At 39.9% G+C, this 18,329-nt stretch overlaps 1 protein-coding gene across 8 annotated transcripts in view; it reads left to right on the forward strand.

The window, feature by feature from the left end:
- The window catches only part of LOC122558548 (cyclic nucleotide-gated cation channel beta-3-like), a 201,530-nt gene that overhangs the window by 119,943 nt on the left and 63,258 nt on the right, over positions 1-18,329 (forward strand). For all 8 annotated transcript variants that reach the window (XM_043707256.1, XM_043707264.1, XM_043707262.1 and 5 more), the window contains 2 exons: positions 5,959-6,167; positions 16,734-16,784. In XM_043707256.1, coding sequence (XP_043563191.1) covers positions 5,959-6,167; positions 16,734-16,784 — 260 coding nt within the window. The remainder of the gene's footprint in view (positions 1-5,958; positions 6,168-16,733; positions 16,785-18,329) is intronic.

Raw genomic sequence — 18,329 nt, forward strand, 5'->3', positions numbered from 1 at the left:
CGCAGCCCTTCTCTCATACACTCACACATACACCCCCCCCCCACATTCACACCCACACAAGCACCCTCTCACAGACTTACACCCCATTACACTCACACACATACACACACTCTGTATGTAGATAGAATCAGTCTGACCTAACATTGGGACACAGACAGAGTTTAACTTCATACCTTCAATACATTATCTGAGCTGAGATGGCACCTACTGTTAAAAGCTATCTTGAGAATGTAACTTGAAAATGTTCTAGGATTTACATATGAAGGAACCAAAACTACCGTGATCATTCTAAAAGATGAAAGACTCAAGCTAAATTTGTTTAATATTACATTCCATGACACTGCAATCCTGTTGCTATAATTCTGTGTCATATGATTCTGCTCCACAACCACCTGATGAAGAAGCAGCACTTTGAAAGCTAGTGCCTCCAAACAAACCTGTTGGACTATAACCTGGTGTTGTGTGATTTTTAACTTTGCCCACCCCAGTCCAGCACGAGCACATCCAAATTGTGCAATTACTAATTAGTGAGTGCTTGACAAAACACAAGAAGCAAAATGCTTCGTTCCAATCCATGTTTTCATGCATCTTGCGCAAAAAAAAGAGTAAGCAATAGTTTTTAAAGCATGCCATGAAGAAGCTACCTGAGAAAGTGATGAGTTTTAGTATAGAATGAACCTTGGAAAGAAGGAAATATCTAGGCAATTAGAGTCAGAGTCATAGAGATGTACAGCCTGGAAACAGACCCTTTGGTCCAACTCGTCTGTGCTGACCAGATATCCCAACATAATCTAGTCCCATTTGCCAGCACTTGGCCCATAACACTCTAAACCCTTCCTATTCATGCACCCATCCAGATGCCTTTTAAACGTTGCAATTGTACCAGCCTCCACCACTTCTTCTGGCAGCTCATTCCATATATTCACAACCCTGTTGCCCCTTAGGTCCCTTTTATATCTTTCCTAACTCACCCTAAACCTATTACCTCCAGTTCTGGACTCCCCCACCCCAGGGAAAAGACTTTGTCTATTTACCCTATCCATGCCCCTCATGATTTTATAAACCTCTATAAGGTCACCCCTCAGCCTCCAATTCTTCAGGGAAAACAGCCCCAACCTATTCAGCATCTCCCTAAAGTTCAAATCCTCCAACCCTGGCAACATCCTTGTAAATCTTTTCTGAACCCTTTCAAGTTTCACAACATCCTTCTGATAGGAAGGAGACCAGAACTGCACGCAATACTCCAAAATTTGCCGAACCAAAGTCCTGTACAGCCGCAACATGACCTCCCAACTCCTATACTCAATACTTGGGTAAATCTTAGTTTATAAATCTGTGATGCTGTTTCACAATTGTGCATTGTCACTTCAGATATACCACAGTCACTTATCATCAAAACACCACTTCACCACTCATATTTGGCCTGCAGTGACGTAGATTGAAAGGAAAGCAAAACATTATGTTTGGCATTGGTTTGGTTGCAGGAAAGATGACAGATTTACATATCTGTCTGTTTTGTCAAGGTTTACTCCCTTAGCCTTGAGCTCTCACATGATAGAGTTATTGTAGAGCTATTCGCCCTTACCTTTGCAGTTTGATTCATGAAATCCAGGGCTTGTCCACAAGACATGTAAGGGGGAAGTCTATCACATAGTGGTATGTAACTGGACTAGATTAGATTAGATTCCCAGTGTGGAAATAGGCCCTTCAAATCCACACCGACCCTCCAAAGAGTAATCTACCCAGACCCATTCCCCTACATTGACCCCTGACTAATGCACTTAACACTATGGAAATTTAGCAGAGCCAATTCACCTAACCTGCATATCTTTGAATGGTGGGAGGAAACCCAGAAGAAATCCACACAGACACAGGGAGAATGTGCAAACTCCACACAGACAGTTGCCTGAAGCAGGAATCGAACCCGGGACCCTGGCGCTGTGAAGCAGCAGTGCTAACCACTGAGCTGCCGTGCCGCCCAGAATAGTAAAGTGACTGCTCTGTGACATGGTTCAGATTCCACCACAGCAGCTGGTTGAATTTAAAATAAATTAATGGATCTAGAATTAAATGCTAGTCTCATTAGTTTTTACAGCGAAACCATTGTCGATTGTCATAAAAATCAATCTGTTTATTAATGCCCTTTGTTGAAGGAAATCTCCCGTCCTTTCCTATTCCAGCCAATATGTGATTCCAGATCACAGCAAAGTGGTTGGCTCTTAAATGTCCTCTGAAATGGCCTAGCAATCCACTCAGTTGTATCAAACTGCTGCAAAGTCTAAAAGGAATGATATTGGAAGGACCTCTGGACATTGATGTAGGCACCAGAAATGATAATGATAAGCACAGCCTGACAACCCTGTAAATTCTCCTTGCCAACATCTAGAAGTTTTATTTTGCCAAGTTTGGGTCAGCTGTCCTACAGACTTGTCAAGCGACAGCCTAGTAGAGTCACTGTAACCAAATCATACCTAACCGACAATTTCCCAGATACCACAATCCTCATCCCTAAGCATGTTCTGCACCTTGGGCTGGACAGGCTCACTGAATTCCACTGCTATTAATACAGTGGGGTTATTATTGACTGGACTAACAACATAAATACTTCGCTAAAAGAACAAGTCAAAAGGCTAAGAATTCTGTAGTTACTCACCTCTGGTATGTGTGTTGAAGAACACTCCACCTTACCTGGATTAGTGTAGATTCAACAAAACACGAAACCTTGAAATCACCCAGGCCAAAGGCACCCGTCTCTTCAAATATTCACTTTCTCCACCACCAATACAAAGTAGCTGAAGTGTAAACTGTCTACAAAATGAACAGAAGGAACTCAACAAGGTTTCCTCAGCAGCACCAACCAAACCCACAACCATCTAGAAGAACAAAGGCTGCAGGTGGGAACACCATAACCTGCAAGATCTTCTCAAAGTCAGACACCACTGTGACTTGAAACTATATCGCCATTCCTTCACTGTCACTGGATCAAACCTCGAACTTCCTTCTAAAAAGCATTGAAGGTGTACCTGCACCATATGGACGGCAGTAGTTCACAAGGACAACTCACTATCATTTTCTCAAAGGTAGTTAGGAATGGGCAATGAATGCCAGACCCATCAGAAACACTCCATATCCTATGAACAAATTAAAAGAAAGTATTTTCCCAGATATTTTGAGACGGTGCTGTAGCCATAATCCACTTCCCATTTAAGATGTATAGTTTGGCGCTAACAATTACAGTCCACCTTTACCCAATATTAGCCTCACACAAAGCTGGACATCATGTAGGGCATGTATCCCAGGCAGCAGGACATTTTGTGCACAACCCAATAATGAAGATAAACAGACAATTCAAAGTTAATGTGCTGCCCAATCAGGCACAGGGTATTCTTATAGTGAAATGGAGCTTATCCCATTTTTATTCCACCTGCCCTTTGGTATGAAGAATAGAGGAGCTAAATAATATTTAAAAGAAGGAAGTATGCAGTAAGCTGCAGCACAGGTGGATTTGGGCTCCTCATGCATGAATTACAAAAAGATTGCATCCAAATGAATTGGTAGCCTTTATTTCAAAGAGAATGGAGCATGAAAATAGGGAGGTCTTGCTAAAACTATATTCGGCAGTGGTCAGACCATAGCTGGAATACTGGGAACAGTTCTGGTCCCCTTATTGAAGGAAAGATATAGAAAGATATAGTCCAAAGAAACTTGATTAGCTTAATTCTGAGTATGGACAGATTATCCTATGAGGAGAGGTTGAGTAGATTGAGCTTGTACTCATTTTAGAATCATGGAAGCTGAAATACATATATTCTTATGGAACTTGATATGGTGGATACAGGAAGATTGTTTCCTTTTATGGGAGAGTCTAGGACCAGAGGACATAATCTCAAAATAAAACAGAGATGTGGAGGATTATTTATCTCAGAGAGTAGTGAATCTATGGAATTCTTTACTGTAGGGAGCTATTGAGGCTGGGTTGCTAAGTACGTTTAAGGCTGAGGTAGACAGATGTTTGATTAGTAAGGGAATCAAGTGTTATGGGAATAAGGCAGGAAAGTGGGGTTGAGGATTATCAAATCAAACATAATTTCATTGAATGACAAAGCAGACTCAATGGGACAAATGGCCTATTTCTACTCCTTACATTCTAACTCCTAATCCAAGGCACTATTGACTGTGGCAGAGCTGTTTTCGTTGCTGGGGGTCTCTCAAGTGCGGCAGCGTTCTGGCTCTGTATTTATATTAAGGCTTGAAGGTCAGTGTAAACACATTTGGTGCACTGATTAACAGCTGTGTATAGATTACACCTTCAACACATTGTCTAGCTATCACCATTGTTAACAGCTAACCCGAGAATGCAACTTTAAAAAAAAGGGTTTTGTGATTTACACATGAAAGAAGTGAAACTATCACTATATTCTAACAGATGAAAGGCTTAACAAACAATCAATTCTTCAATGTATAATTTCAGTTACATCACACTGCAAACGTTTGCTATAAATTCTGTGTTACGATCGAGCCCCCCACAATCACCTGATGAAGGAGCGTCGCTCCGAAAGCTAGTGTGCTTCCAATTAAACCTGTTGGACTATAACCTGGTGTTGTGTGATTTTTAACTGTGTATAGATTAAGCAGCCATAAAACAGTGATAGCAGGCAGTCTGCCATTATGTTGTTGGTTTTACATGAATAATTCTAAGCGCAGATTTACAGATCAATTGCAAAGTAGACCTCAGATTCCATCCTGTTTATGTAAAAGTCAATTTCTTACATCTTCCATCATTATCTGCAAAGAAAAGGTTGTTTCTCTTCCCCTCCTTCCTAAATTGTGGGTACTTGTGATCAAAAGGAGAAAGTTCAACTGTTGAACAGCCGAACTCAGCAAAGACTGGTAATCAATTTACAACTTTCCTTGTCTATATGTTTGTTATCCATCAAGGGCAATTGAGCCAAAGTTTTAGTTACCTACTTAACTAAAACCAATCTGTGCAACATCACTAATATCTGACCACGCTCCACCTGACTTGCTGAAAAACTGCTTGGAGATTTGACCGTTGGTTTAATTCAGATTTTAACCTTATCTTTATGTTGACAGCTAAACAAGACCCCATAGTTCAATGACAAGATTCACTGCACAGTAAAATCACATTTGCATTTTTAAAAAATTTACGGTCTGCCGACAGAATCTGATAAGATTCCATTTCAAACTTGCAAGGTCTGCTAGTGTGCAACTGATATTGCCTTGAAGTTCATGTCACCAACTTCTTATCCACTTTGATATCTTCTTGAGACTGAAGCCTGTGGTGTAAAGTGTAGTTGGCTAACAGGCATTCCTCCACTGGCAATACTCCTTGCTCCTGCTAGGTAAATGCTCATCCGTTGGTGACTTATTAGGTTATATTTGTCTAACATTAGCATTGCAGATATTAAACGCTGCGTTGGGAATGGTGTTGGTTCTTGTTGGTCCTGTCCAGGTTCATTATTATCATTTGAGGGCAATGCAAAATCATTCAATGCAATATTCCAAAATATTGACACATCTGTGTTTTAAATAATGAATTTGAACCAAATTCTGTATTGTATTTACTTTGTTTTCAAAGCTCTCAGCAGTATCAATTTCTTATACATTAAATACACCCTATCTTTATAATATCACCTGACATTCATCCCTGTATCACATCCATATGCACCTTTCTGTATAGTTACAAAGCATACTGCTAATATGTTGTGATCAGAACTTTTGTATTACTACTATTGATAAATTAAAATTAATTGCCAATTTTTGTTGATTTAGAACTTGCTGAACTTGGCCAATTAGGGTTACATTGCTGTGTCTAGTAATCAGCTACAATTGAATTTTACTGCTATTTAAACTGTACAGAATGATGCAATATTGACTCTATCTGTATTGTATATATAAATCGATGTAAAGCACAGTTATTGTTTTCTCCTGTAATAGATCCAATGTATGTGCTGTGGTTATCCATTGTGGTCTTCGCCTGGAATTGGAATGTCTGGTTAATCCCTGTGCGTTGTACTTTTCCTTATCAAACACCTGACAATGTTCACCTGTGGCTGTTGATGGATTATTTCTGTGATCTGATTTACGTGATAGATATGGCTTTTTTCCAGTCTCGTCTTCAGTTCGTTCAAGGAGGGGACATTATAGTGAGTATTCACTTTAATTTCATCCACAGTAATTAATAAACATTGTTCATGCAGTGTTTGCTCTCTACCATGTGTTGCCTCTCAAAGCAATTTGTATTCTCATGAACACCATTAGCACAAACCCCTGTAGTTCTTCATTCTGTATCACACATCATTGTTTCCAACATTTTGACTGCAATTTTGCCTCCTTTCAGATAGCAAGGATGACAAGCAATTTCTGAACATATATTCCAATAATCAATTTTTTCTTTTGAGTACATTAATGCATACTATTAGATTTTATTGAGGTTTATGGGAGTATATTGTCACTTTAACATTAAACAATATTTTTATACTCCACTTGACATTTATTTCATTTGGCTTATCAAGATGGCCAGATCACAAAAGCTGGTTTGCCACTTGGAGATAAAAGTTCCACCCTTTGTACATAAATTACATAGATTTAAAGTGACCTTGAACTACTGCAAACACGAAAAATCTAGCATTATTACAAGAAGTAAATTGTGCATAACTAGGTACCTTGGTGCCTAAGATGGCACCATGTATGGCAACATTATACACTTTTCACTGTACTCCCATACTTCTGTACTTGACTACATGTGATAATGAAATCTAAAATTTGAATCTCTTCACTTTCATGAGATGTCACTGTTTTAATCATACTGGGCTTTGATTTTTTTTATTTTCAGCACTGGGTGTTTCAGCATTTCAGACATGAGTCTTGTACATGTCCAAATTTGGTTCTTGGGCTCACAAATTTGGGAATTTTGAATAAAATGTCTAAATTATCTTACATTAAATGTAACCAGCTTTAATGTGGGCTGACAGCCACACTGCATCTACTCTGTTTCTGTCATTTTCTGCATTGTAACCCCATTGTATTCAGATGTACTTGGCATATGTTGTCCCTTAATAGGTTGGCAGCATGGAGGAAATAAGTGATTGTTGTTTAGAGAAATATTGTTATACAGTGTATTTGCAGCCTTGCCATTGTCTGATCTCTCTCTCTGTTAAAATTGCTTTCACTTTGGTTTGTGGGAGCCATCAAACATATTATTTTGAAACATGGTGTCAAAAGTGTGAAGCTGAGATTGAGTGAATTTTCAGGGCTGCAAGAGAGCCAGCTACTGTAAAACGTTAGCAAGGAAGAATTGAAACAGTCTGAAATTTTGAAATACGAGGTGGGTTGGAATGCCTCTGGATTTTCCAGTCCCAGCTGCTGTGGAAATAAAAAGATATGAGACACAACAGGAACTTTTCTACTTGCAGTAACAAAGCTTTGAGATAGCTATAAAATTAAATAAAAAGACTGAGCAAAGAAAATAAACAACATTTTTATTGCTAGAGGAAGTGTTACAAGGTGTTTTATATCCTAAGCCTCACTAAGGAGCTGAGAAGACATACAGGAAAGATTATGAAAGATTAGAAAACATTCTTGGAACCCTTTATTAATGATACATATGAACAGCATATGTTCAACATCTGAACTGAAACGGGAGACTATTTGTCAGTATGTGATGGCATTGATATAACTCACCAAATCCTGAGAGTTTGGACAAAGGAAAGATGATTTAATCAGAAATAGGATTGTCTTAAGCATAAGAGATCCTGCCAAAAGAACTTGCCTACTGAGAGAGGATAAGCTCGCTCTTAAGAAATACAGCAAATGTTTAGAATCTCTGAGGCTGCCGATCATCAGCTAGAGATGGGCCTGTTTCCACACTGTAAAGTAATCTAATCTAATCTAAAACTTGCCTACTGAGAGAGGATAAGCTCGCTCTTAAGAAATACAGCAAATGTTTAGAATCTCTGAGGCTGCCGATCATCAGCTAGAGAGTATTAATGGGAGAACAGATGAGGGTTTGCATTATACAGTGCTAGGTTTCAGATTGAACGAGAACAATATATTGTAAAAAATGAAATATTTGCAGAAGAGCCAGCAGAAAGATAAAGGTCAGAGGGCAGGATATAAATATAGTGGAGGACACTATATAAAAGAAAAGGAAATCTATCTAGCTCGGGAAAGGTAATGTTGTAATTGTGAGCAGAATTACTCTTCATGCTGTTTAGCTGGAATGAAGCAAAGTAAAATTGTAATGTTGGCTGCCAAAGAGACGTCAACCAATAATGCCGAGAAAATACTTAACACCATACAACATGTTGGCATTGTAGGTCGAAAGCTTATAAATACTTGGTGACTGTTAGAATGATGAGTTCAGAAGGAGAGCATCAAATGAATGTAAAGTGTTCATTAGACACTAGTGCTTCATGTGACATGTTTTCCTTCACAAAAGTACTTCAAGACGTTTGAAGCCCTCAAATGTACGATTAAAGTTGTATAACAAAACAGCACTAGTTTGAAGAGGACAAATGAATGGTGCAATGAGAAGAATGATGATGTAGAGTTCCAGATAGCAGAAGTTAAACAAAATCTACTCATCTCAACTGGGGAAATTTGGACTGATGTGCCAGAAGAGATTTGCAGCATTATACAGGCAGGCTACTGAGCCATTCACTGTCAAACCAATCCGAGAAGACAACAAAATGTTTTTGCAGGTCTTGTATATCTTCCTGGTGATTATTACCTTAGAATAAATGAATGTATGATACCAACTTAGTAGCTGCAGAAGAGAGTTTCAGCTTCCCTCAAGCCCAATCTGAAAAACAAGATAGAAGATCTGGGAAAAAGGTGCAATTAAAGATGCTTGAAGGCCATTACATAGGTCATGCACTGACTGGAAAAGGACTTCACCTGGATCCTGACAAAATGAGAGCTGTACTTGAAATTCAGTAACTAACAAATGTATTGCAAACATTTCTTCATGCAAAATTCTTGCCTAATTCATGATCAGAGTGTTAACCTCAATACAAACTCACTGCTAAGGATGTGCAATGATATTGGGCAGCAGAATTACCGGCTTTGATTACGAGAATAAAAAAACTATTGATAATAACATCCAGTTCTGTGGTACTTTGAATCAATGATGAAATCACCTGACAGTGCAATCCATGCAAGACAGGACTTGCAGCAACCACTATGCAGCAAGAACAACCAGCTCATTTCCATTCAGGCATTAACACAAACCGAACAATGCTGTGCTCCGAGTGCCTGGCTGTTATCTTTGCAGTTTAATTAACACCTGGTAGGGAGAGTTAAAATGAAAATGGAGTACAGCCAGATGTCACATCAAAGCATCTCTTTCAGACTAATTCTATTCGTTCCAAAACACCAACAAAGAAAATTACCTTACTTGTAAAGATATCATTGAGAAATGATGTAAAAGTGAGGGAAACAGATGTGCATTGCTGATATGCTGTCAGAGTAGCTTATGAGGGAAGTTTAAAATGCTAAAACAGAGTGCAAAATCTTCTAGATTCAATGAGAAACAACAGCTTAACATGCATGGAAAGTCACAAAACCAGCAGTCATTTGAATCTGAAAGACAAGCAAACTGCTGAAATAAAGCAAAGAACATGCAACAAGAAGTAACTTCCAAGTGCTGCAAGAAATATTCATGAAGAGCTGGCCTGAAATTATCAAGAACACACCTTTTGCTACGAGACAGTATTGGGCACGTAGAGATAAAATGAAAATCCAAGATGCTATCTTGTACAAAGGAAATAGAGGTATAATACCCAACACTTGAGGTTCTGAAACACATCCATGCAGGCCATCAAGGAATTGAGTCTAGTCAGAGGAATGCGAAAGAAGTGTTCTACTGTCGGATCATGAGCAATCAGCCAGTGCCATACTTGTAATGCATTCTCAGGTAATGACTTGCTTATAATGCATGACATCCTAGAGAGACACTGGATGAAACTTGAAATAGACCAGTATGCTTTTGTAGGAACTGGTTATCTATCCCTGTCGACTACTATTTTGACTGCTAGAAATTAAACCAACTGACACTAAGAATGCCTGAAAACACACTTCTTCATTATGGCATTCCAAACATGATGAGCAACAATGACCCTCAGTTCATGAGTTCAGAATTCAGATGGAGTCATAAAGATGAACAGCATGGAAACAGACCTGTCGGTCCAACTCATCCATGCCGACCAGATATCCCAACCCAATCTAGTCCCTCCTGCCCATATCCCTCCAAACCCTTCCTATTCATATACCCATCCAAATGCCTTTTAAATGTTGCAATTGTACCAGCCTCCACCACTTCCTCTGGCAGCTCATTCCATACACGTACTGCCCTTTGTGTGAAAAAATTGCCCCTTAGGTCTCTTTTATATCTTTCCCCTCTCAGTCTAAACCTCTGCCCTCTAGTTCTGGACTCCCCGACCCCAGGGAAAAGACTTTGCCTATTTACCCTATCCATGCCCCTCATAATTTTGTAAACCTCTATAAGGTCACCCCTCAGCCTCCGATGCTCCAGGGAAAAAAGCCCCAGCCTGTTCAGCATCTCCCTATAGCTCAAATCCTCCAACCCTGGCAACATCCTTGTAAATCTTTTCTGAACCCTTTCAAGTTTCACATCTTTCCGATAGAAAGGAGACCAGAACTGCATGCAATATTCCAATAGTGGCCTAACCAATGTCCTGTACAGCCACAACATGACCTCCCAACTCCTGTACTCAATACACTGACCAATAAAGGAAAGCATACCAAACACCTTCTTCACTATCCTATCTACCTGCGACTCCACCTTCAAGGAGCTATGAACCTGCACTCCAAGGTTTCTTTGTTCAGCAACACTCTCTAGGACCTTACCATTAAGTGTATAAGTCCTGCTAAGATTTACTTACCCAAAATGCAGCATCTTGCATTTATCTGAATTAAACTCCATCTGTCACTTCTCAGCCCATTGGCCCATCTGGTCAAGATCCTGTTGTAATCTGAGGTAACCCTCTTCGCTGTCCACTACTCCTCCAATTTTGGTATCATCTGCAAACTTACTAACTGTACCTCTTATGCTCACATCCAAATCATTTATGTAAATAACAAAAACGTAGTGGACCCAGCACCGATCCTGGTGACACTCCACTAGTCACAGGCCTCCAGTCTGAAAAACAACTTTCCACCACCACACTCTGTCTTCCACCGTTGAGCCAGTTCTGCATCCAAATGGTTAGTTCTCCCTGTATTCCATGAGATCTAACCTTGCTAATCAGTCACCCATGGGGAACTTTGTCGAACGCCTTACTGCAGTCCATATATATCATATTTACCATTCTGCCCTCATCAATCCTCTTTGTTACTTCGTCAAAAAACTCAATCAAGTTTGTGAAACATTATTTCCCATGCACAAAGCCATGTTGACTATCCCTAATCAGTCCTTGCCTTTCCAAAAACATGTACATCCTGTCCCTCAGGATTCCTTCCAACAACCTGCCCACCACCAACATCAGGCTCACTGGTTTATAGTTCCCTGGCTTGTCCTTACCACCCTTCTTAAACAGTGGCACCACATTTGCCAACCTCCAGTCTTCTGGCACCTCACCTGTGACTATCGATAATACAAATATCTCAGCAAGAGGCCCAGCAATCACTTCTCTAGCTTCCCACAGAGTTCTCGGGTACACCTGATGAGGTTCTGGGGATTTATCCACCTTTACCCATTTCAAGACATCCAGCATTTGCTCCTCTGTAATTTGGCATTTTGCAAGATGTCACCATCTATTTCCCTACCATCTATATCTTCCATATCCTTTTCCACAGTAAATACTGATGCAAAATACTCAGTTAGTATCTCCCCCATTTTCTGCGGCTCCACACAAAGGCTGCCTTGCTGAACTTTGAGGGGCCTGATTCTCTCCCTAGTTACCCTTTTGTCCTTAATGTATTTGTAAAAACCCTTTGGATTCTCCTTAATTCTATTGCCAAAACTATCTCATGTCCCCTTTTTGTCCTCCTGATTTCCCTCTTAAGTATACTCCTACTTCCTTTATACTCTTCTAAGGATTCACTCGATCTATCTTGTCTATACCTTACATATGCTTCCTTCTTTTTCTTAACCAAACCCCCAATTTCTTTAGTCATCCAGCATTCCCTGTACCTACCAGCCTTTCCTAACAGGAATAGACTGTCTCTGGATTTTCATTATCTCATTTTTGAAGACTTCCCATTTTCCAGCCATCCCTTTACCTGCAAACATCTGCCCCCAATCAGCCTTTGAAAGTTCTTGCCTAATACCGTCAAAATTGGCCTTTCTCCAATTTAGAACTTCAACTTTTAGATCTAGTCTATCCTTTTCCGTCACTATTTTAAATCTAATAGAATTATGGTCGCTGGCCCCAAAGTGCTCCCCCACTGACACTTCAGTCACCTGCCCTGCCTTATTTCTCAAGAGTAGGTCAAGTTTTGCACCTTCTCTAGTAGGTACATCCACATACTGAATCAGAAAAATGTCTTGCACGCACTTAACAAATTCCTCTCCATCTAAACCCTTAAAATTATAGCAGTCCCAGTCTATGTTTGGAAAGTTAAAATCCCCTATCAAAATCACTCTATTGTTCTTACAGATAGCTGAGATCTCCTTACAAGTTTGTTTCTCAATTTCCCTCTATTAGGGGGTCTATAATACAATCCCAATAAGGTGATCATCCCTTTCTTATTTCTTAGTTCCACCCAAATAACTTACCTTGATGTATTTCCGTGAATATCCTCCCTCAGCACAGCTGTAATGCTATCCCTTATCAAAAATGCCACTCTCTGTCCTCTCTTGCCTCCCTTTCTATCTTTCCTGGAGCATTTGTATCCTGGAACATTAAGCTGCCAGTCCTGCCCATCCCTGAGCCATGTTTCTGTAATTGCTATGATATCCCAGTCCCATGTTCCTAACCATGCCCTGAGTTCATCTGCCTTCCCTGTTAGGCCCCTTGCATTGAAATAAATGCAGTTTAATTTATTAGTCCTACCTTGTCCCAGCCTGCCCTGACTGTTTGACTCGTTTATGTTCTCAACCGTATCAGTCTCAGATTGATTTCTTTCCTCACTATCTCCCACCCCCCCACCTTACTAGTTTAAATCCTCCCGAGCAGCTCGAGCAAATTTCCCTGCCAGTATATAAGTCTCCTTCCAATTTAGGTGCAATTCATCCTTCTTTTACAGGTCACTTCTACCCCAAAAGAGATTCCAATGATCCAAAAATGTGAATCCTTCTCCCATACACCAGCTTCTCAGCCATGCATTCATCTGCTCTATCCTCCTATTCCTGCCCTCACTAGCTCATAGCACTGGGAGGAATCCAGATATTACTACTCTCAAGGACCTCCTTTTTACATTTTTGCCTAACTCTCTGTAATCTCCCTTCAGAATCTCAAACTTTCCTCTTCCTATGTCATTGGTTCCCATAGGACAATGACCTCCAGCTGACCCCTCTCCCCTGTGAGAACATTCTGCACCCTCTCTGAGACATCCTTGATCCTGGCACCAGGGAAGCAACACACCATTCTGCTTTTTTGCTGCTGGCCTCAGAAACGTCTGTCTGTACCTCGGACTACAGAGTCCCCTAACACAATTGATCTCTTGGAAGCCGACGTACCCCTCGTTGCATTAGAGAAAGTCTCAATACCAGAAACTTGGCTGTTCATGCTACGTTCCCCTGAGAATCCATCACCCCCAACATTTTCCAAAACAGCATACTTGTTTGAAATGTGTATATCCACAAAAACCTCCTGCACCAGGTGCCTACCTCTCTTACCTTTCCTGGAGTTAACCCATCTATCTGATTGTATCTGAGACTTCCCCCCCTTCCTATAACTGCCATCCATCACATACTGTTGCTGTTCCAAATACCTGCTTCTAACTGTCTCTCCAACCGATCCATTCGATCTGCTGAGATTTGCATCCAGATATAATCAGCAGTGACCCTTAAACTCTCTTTAACCTCCCACATCTGACAAGAAGTATATATTACTGTTCTAAAGGCCATTTTTGCTCCTTCACAATCTACAGACCCAGAAAATAACACCGTCATATTCCTCTACAAAACACTACCCCAGGTTAAATTAATAGTTATGGCTTATATTTTAAGTTTAATCAAGAGACATATCTCCAAAAACATATAATCATGAAGAACCCACTCTACTTACTACTGCAGCCTTTCTGTTGGACACACTAAAAACAACAATTAATTTATCTGATTCTGTGCTGTGATCTTCGCCCAAACAGGTTCCTCCAAGATCAGATGTGAATTTCACTGTTTGTTAATTTTCCCGGACGCACTCCGATGTCCAGTGATACATGAATTCAAAACAGCAAAGGCAGTAACTATGCAGGTTTTCTCTCTCTCTCTCTCCTGCACTGTCATCACCTTGTGCTTCCTTTGTCTGTTCTTCTCCCTTTTAAAACTGTTGTTGTTTTGACTTTTTTTTCCCCAAAATTCCAAAACAATGCAACAGCATATAAAACAGTAATTGCTGCTCCTGGAATTCGAGGAAATCACCTCCAGCTAATCACATCTAAAATACCTCAAACAAGGAGCAGCTGTTAACAGGCAGAAATTTTCCCGTCCTCCATCTTGGATGATCACAGATTTCAACACCATGCATTATCTCCATGCTATCCCCAATAAAATGGCAAGAACATACAGTAATGAAAATCATCAAAGGGATCATAATGAAATCAAGCAAATCCATTCCAGTAGAGTGGAGACTGAAGATTATAGTCCAATTTAAAGACTAATGTCAAGCTGAATCCAAATTACTTGTGCAATAGCAAAAACACACCATTGAAGCAGAAGAAGCAATGGATGTCAGCGAAAAAAATCAAGGTAAAGGGACAAAAAATCAAATTTCACTTTGATAAAACTGATCATTAAATTGCCAGAGCTGAGCACTGGAGGTCTAGTTAGAGGGCAAACATTCAACACTCTCAAAAAGAGTCAGCCTATGTGGCAATGTGAAACCTGTATAGAGCAGTTGTCACCTTGATCACATGCAGTGACTGTGAATTACCAGATATATTGTTGCAGCCAAACATACATGTGTACAAGTAGAGGTGTTGTTCCTTCATTTCAGGCAGCTGATCAGAGAGATTTGATCTCACTGTGTGCACAATGTACAAAATGACCATCATTCATAGATGTGCACCATTCTCCAGCAACAGAAATGGAAAAAGCTTTTGCTGTGGGAATTAAACTTCTCAGAGAAGAAATACCATCCTTGGAATGAGCAGACACCAGATGAACATCCAAAGCCATTGCTCACACATGCCATTAAAAGACCTGCATGACATTTAGATTATGTATGCAATGCATGTTCAGAAACTGATGGAAATAAGACTGGATATAATTAAAATCCAGTTTTGTTAATGAATAATTATTTTCCTTGCTGACCATGGATATTGGGCAACTTGTCACTATAAATGATAGTGCATGCATTTTTGGTTATCTTTTATGAAAATGTGGATATTTGGAAAAAGGCATTTGTACATAATGCACTGGCTGATTTGTCATAGTTGTGTGATCTCTATCTCTGCTGTAACTTTAGTTTGTGGCAGATATAATAACATATTGCTGAAGTTAAAAATCACACAACACCAGGTTATAGTCCAATAGGTTTAATTGGATGCACTAGCTTTCGTAGCGCTGCTCCTTCATCAGGTGGTTGTGGAGTACACAATTGTAAGAGACAGAATTTATAGCCTTACAACTGGTCTTACAACTGTGTACTCCACAACCACCTGATGAAGGAATAGCCCTCCGCAAACTAGTGCTTCCAATTAAACCTGTTGGACTATAACTTGGTGTTGTGTGATTTTTAACTTTGTACACCCCAGTCCAATCTCCAAAACATATAACTGAGCTCCACAATTGACCTTCACTTCAGAAAATCATTGATGTATTTATTTTCAAAGTGAGCAAACCTCTCTTCAGAGCACCTGAACAAACCATTTCAGTAGGAAACTTGGTTGGGATGAAAATAACTATATGGCAACCAAAAGGCTCTTAGTGAGTTGTTTCATGTTTTATACAGAGCGCAACTTATGGTTTCTATGAGATGACCTGACACTGCATTAAGAGCTAAAAATACTATTTGGGAGAATGGGGCATGGCTTGTAAGGTCCAGCATCAATGATATGAAAGGCTGGTGGCTGCCCAAAAGTCAATGCTGTTATGTTTAGGTAACAGAGACTTAAATCTCATTTAGAAACTGTTGACATCCAACAATGGTGGCACAGTGGTTAGCACTGCTGCCTCACAGCACCAGGAATCCGGGTTTGATTCTAGCCACGGGCGCCTGTCTGTGTGGAGTTTGCACATTCTCCCCATGTTTGCGTGGGTTTCCTCCGGGTGCTCCCGATTCCTCCCACAGTCCAAAGATGTGCAGGTTAGTTGAATTGGCCATACTAAATTGGATATAGTGTTCAGGGATCTGTAGGTTAGTTGTATAGTCAAGGAAAAGTAGAGTAGTAGGGGAAAGGGTCTGGGTGGGTTACTCTTCAGAGAGTCAGTGTGGACTTGTTGGGCCAAATGGCCTGTTTCCACACTGTAGGGATTCTATGAATGTGCAGTATCCACTCTCAAATTAATATCTTCTATTTGAGCTTCTTGGGAACCACCAAGTAAAAGGCTACCTTAGTAGATTAACTTCTGTGATTCTATATTTCAGACAGCAATAAAGCCTATGAGAGAAAATTACATGAAAACACCTAAATTCAAGGTGAGTCTTGTGAAACTGATGAAGTATTATATTGCAGTCTTTGAATGAGTTGCTTTAAATATTGTATATCAATTTATTTATAAGTACATTTTTTAGGGCATTCTCCTAGATGCTGCAGTGGGCTTTGGAAATAGGAGAGATTTGAAGGGAATTTAGGTAAATGCGAGGGGGAAAGGAACATAAATTTTTGTTGATGGGGTTAGATTCTGAAAAGCAGGAGAAGCCTTATGCGAGAACAAACATATGAAGTCGGAGCATTCAGCTCCTCAAGCCTGCTCTGCCTTTCAATAAGATCTGATATGTTTGTGCTCTAAGTTCCACATTCCCTGCAACACCAATGCCCTTTGATTCCCTTGCCTAACAAAAATCTAACCACCTTCACCTTAAGAATATTCAATGACCTCACCTCCACCTGAGACAGATTTCCAAGAAGCACAACACTCTGAAAGAAAATAATTCCCCTTATCACTGTCCTAAAAGAGCAACCATTAATTTTAAAACAATGTGCCCTAGTTCTGGACTCATCCACTGTAGGAAATATCCTTTCCACGATCTTGTCAAGATTGTTCAGGATCTTATATACATCAATAAAGTCACTCTTCTAAACTTCAGTGAAAACAAAGCCAACCTGTCCAAATTTTACTCAAGAGATAACCCATTCATTGAAGGTATTAATTTCATAGAATCTCTACAGTGTGGAAACAGGCCATTTGGCCCAAAAAGTCCACAATGACCCTCCAAAGAGTAATCTACCCAGACCCATTCCCCTATCCTATTACTCTACATTTCCCTCTGACTAATGTACCTAACCTACACATCTCTGAACACTATGGGCAATTGAGCATGGCTAATTCACCTAATTGACACATCTTTAGATTGTGGGAAGAAACTGGAACACTTGGAAGAAACCCACGTAGAGATGGAGAGAATATGCAAACTCCGTACAGACAAGATGGAATCAAACCCAGGTCCCTGGTGCTGTGAGGCAGCAGTGCTCACCACTGAACACCATGCCAGCCCTTTTTTATTAGCTTTCCTGATCACCTGCTGCACTTGTGTGCTAGCCTTCAGGCACAAATATCCCCAAGTCCCTTTGTGTTACATTATATATTTTTTCAGTAACTAGTAAAGTTCCTCTGAATCGCCTTTCACTATTACATTTTTCCTTAAATAAGGAGACCAAAAACACACACAGTATTCCAGATGTGTTCTAACAGTACTGCCTTGTATAACTGAAGCATAACATCCTTAAATTTAAGTTCAGTTCTTCGCCTAGCAAAAGATAATATTCCATTAATCTTCTTAATCACTGGCATGCTGATGTTTTGTAACTCATCAGTAGAAGTTATATCCCTTTGCACCTTGAAATTTCTCTGTTTAGAAAATACTCTGTATTCTTATTCTTAACTACTAAAGTGAAGACAGAAACAAAATATTTACTCATTCCATCTTTCATTTCTTTCTTATCCGCTATTAACTTCCCATTCTCACCCTATAGAGAACCAAAACTCAATTTACTTGATCTTTTCCTTTATATATACATAT

Source organism: Chiloscyllium plagiosum, chromosome 17, assembly GCF_004010195.1.
Source record: "Chiloscyllium plagiosum isolate BGI_BamShark_2017 chromosome 17, ASM401019v2, whole genome shotgun sequence".
Taxonomy (NCBI): Eukaryota; Metazoa; Chordata; class Chondrichthyes; order Orectolobiformes; family Hemiscylliidae; genus Chiloscyllium; species Chiloscyllium plagiosum.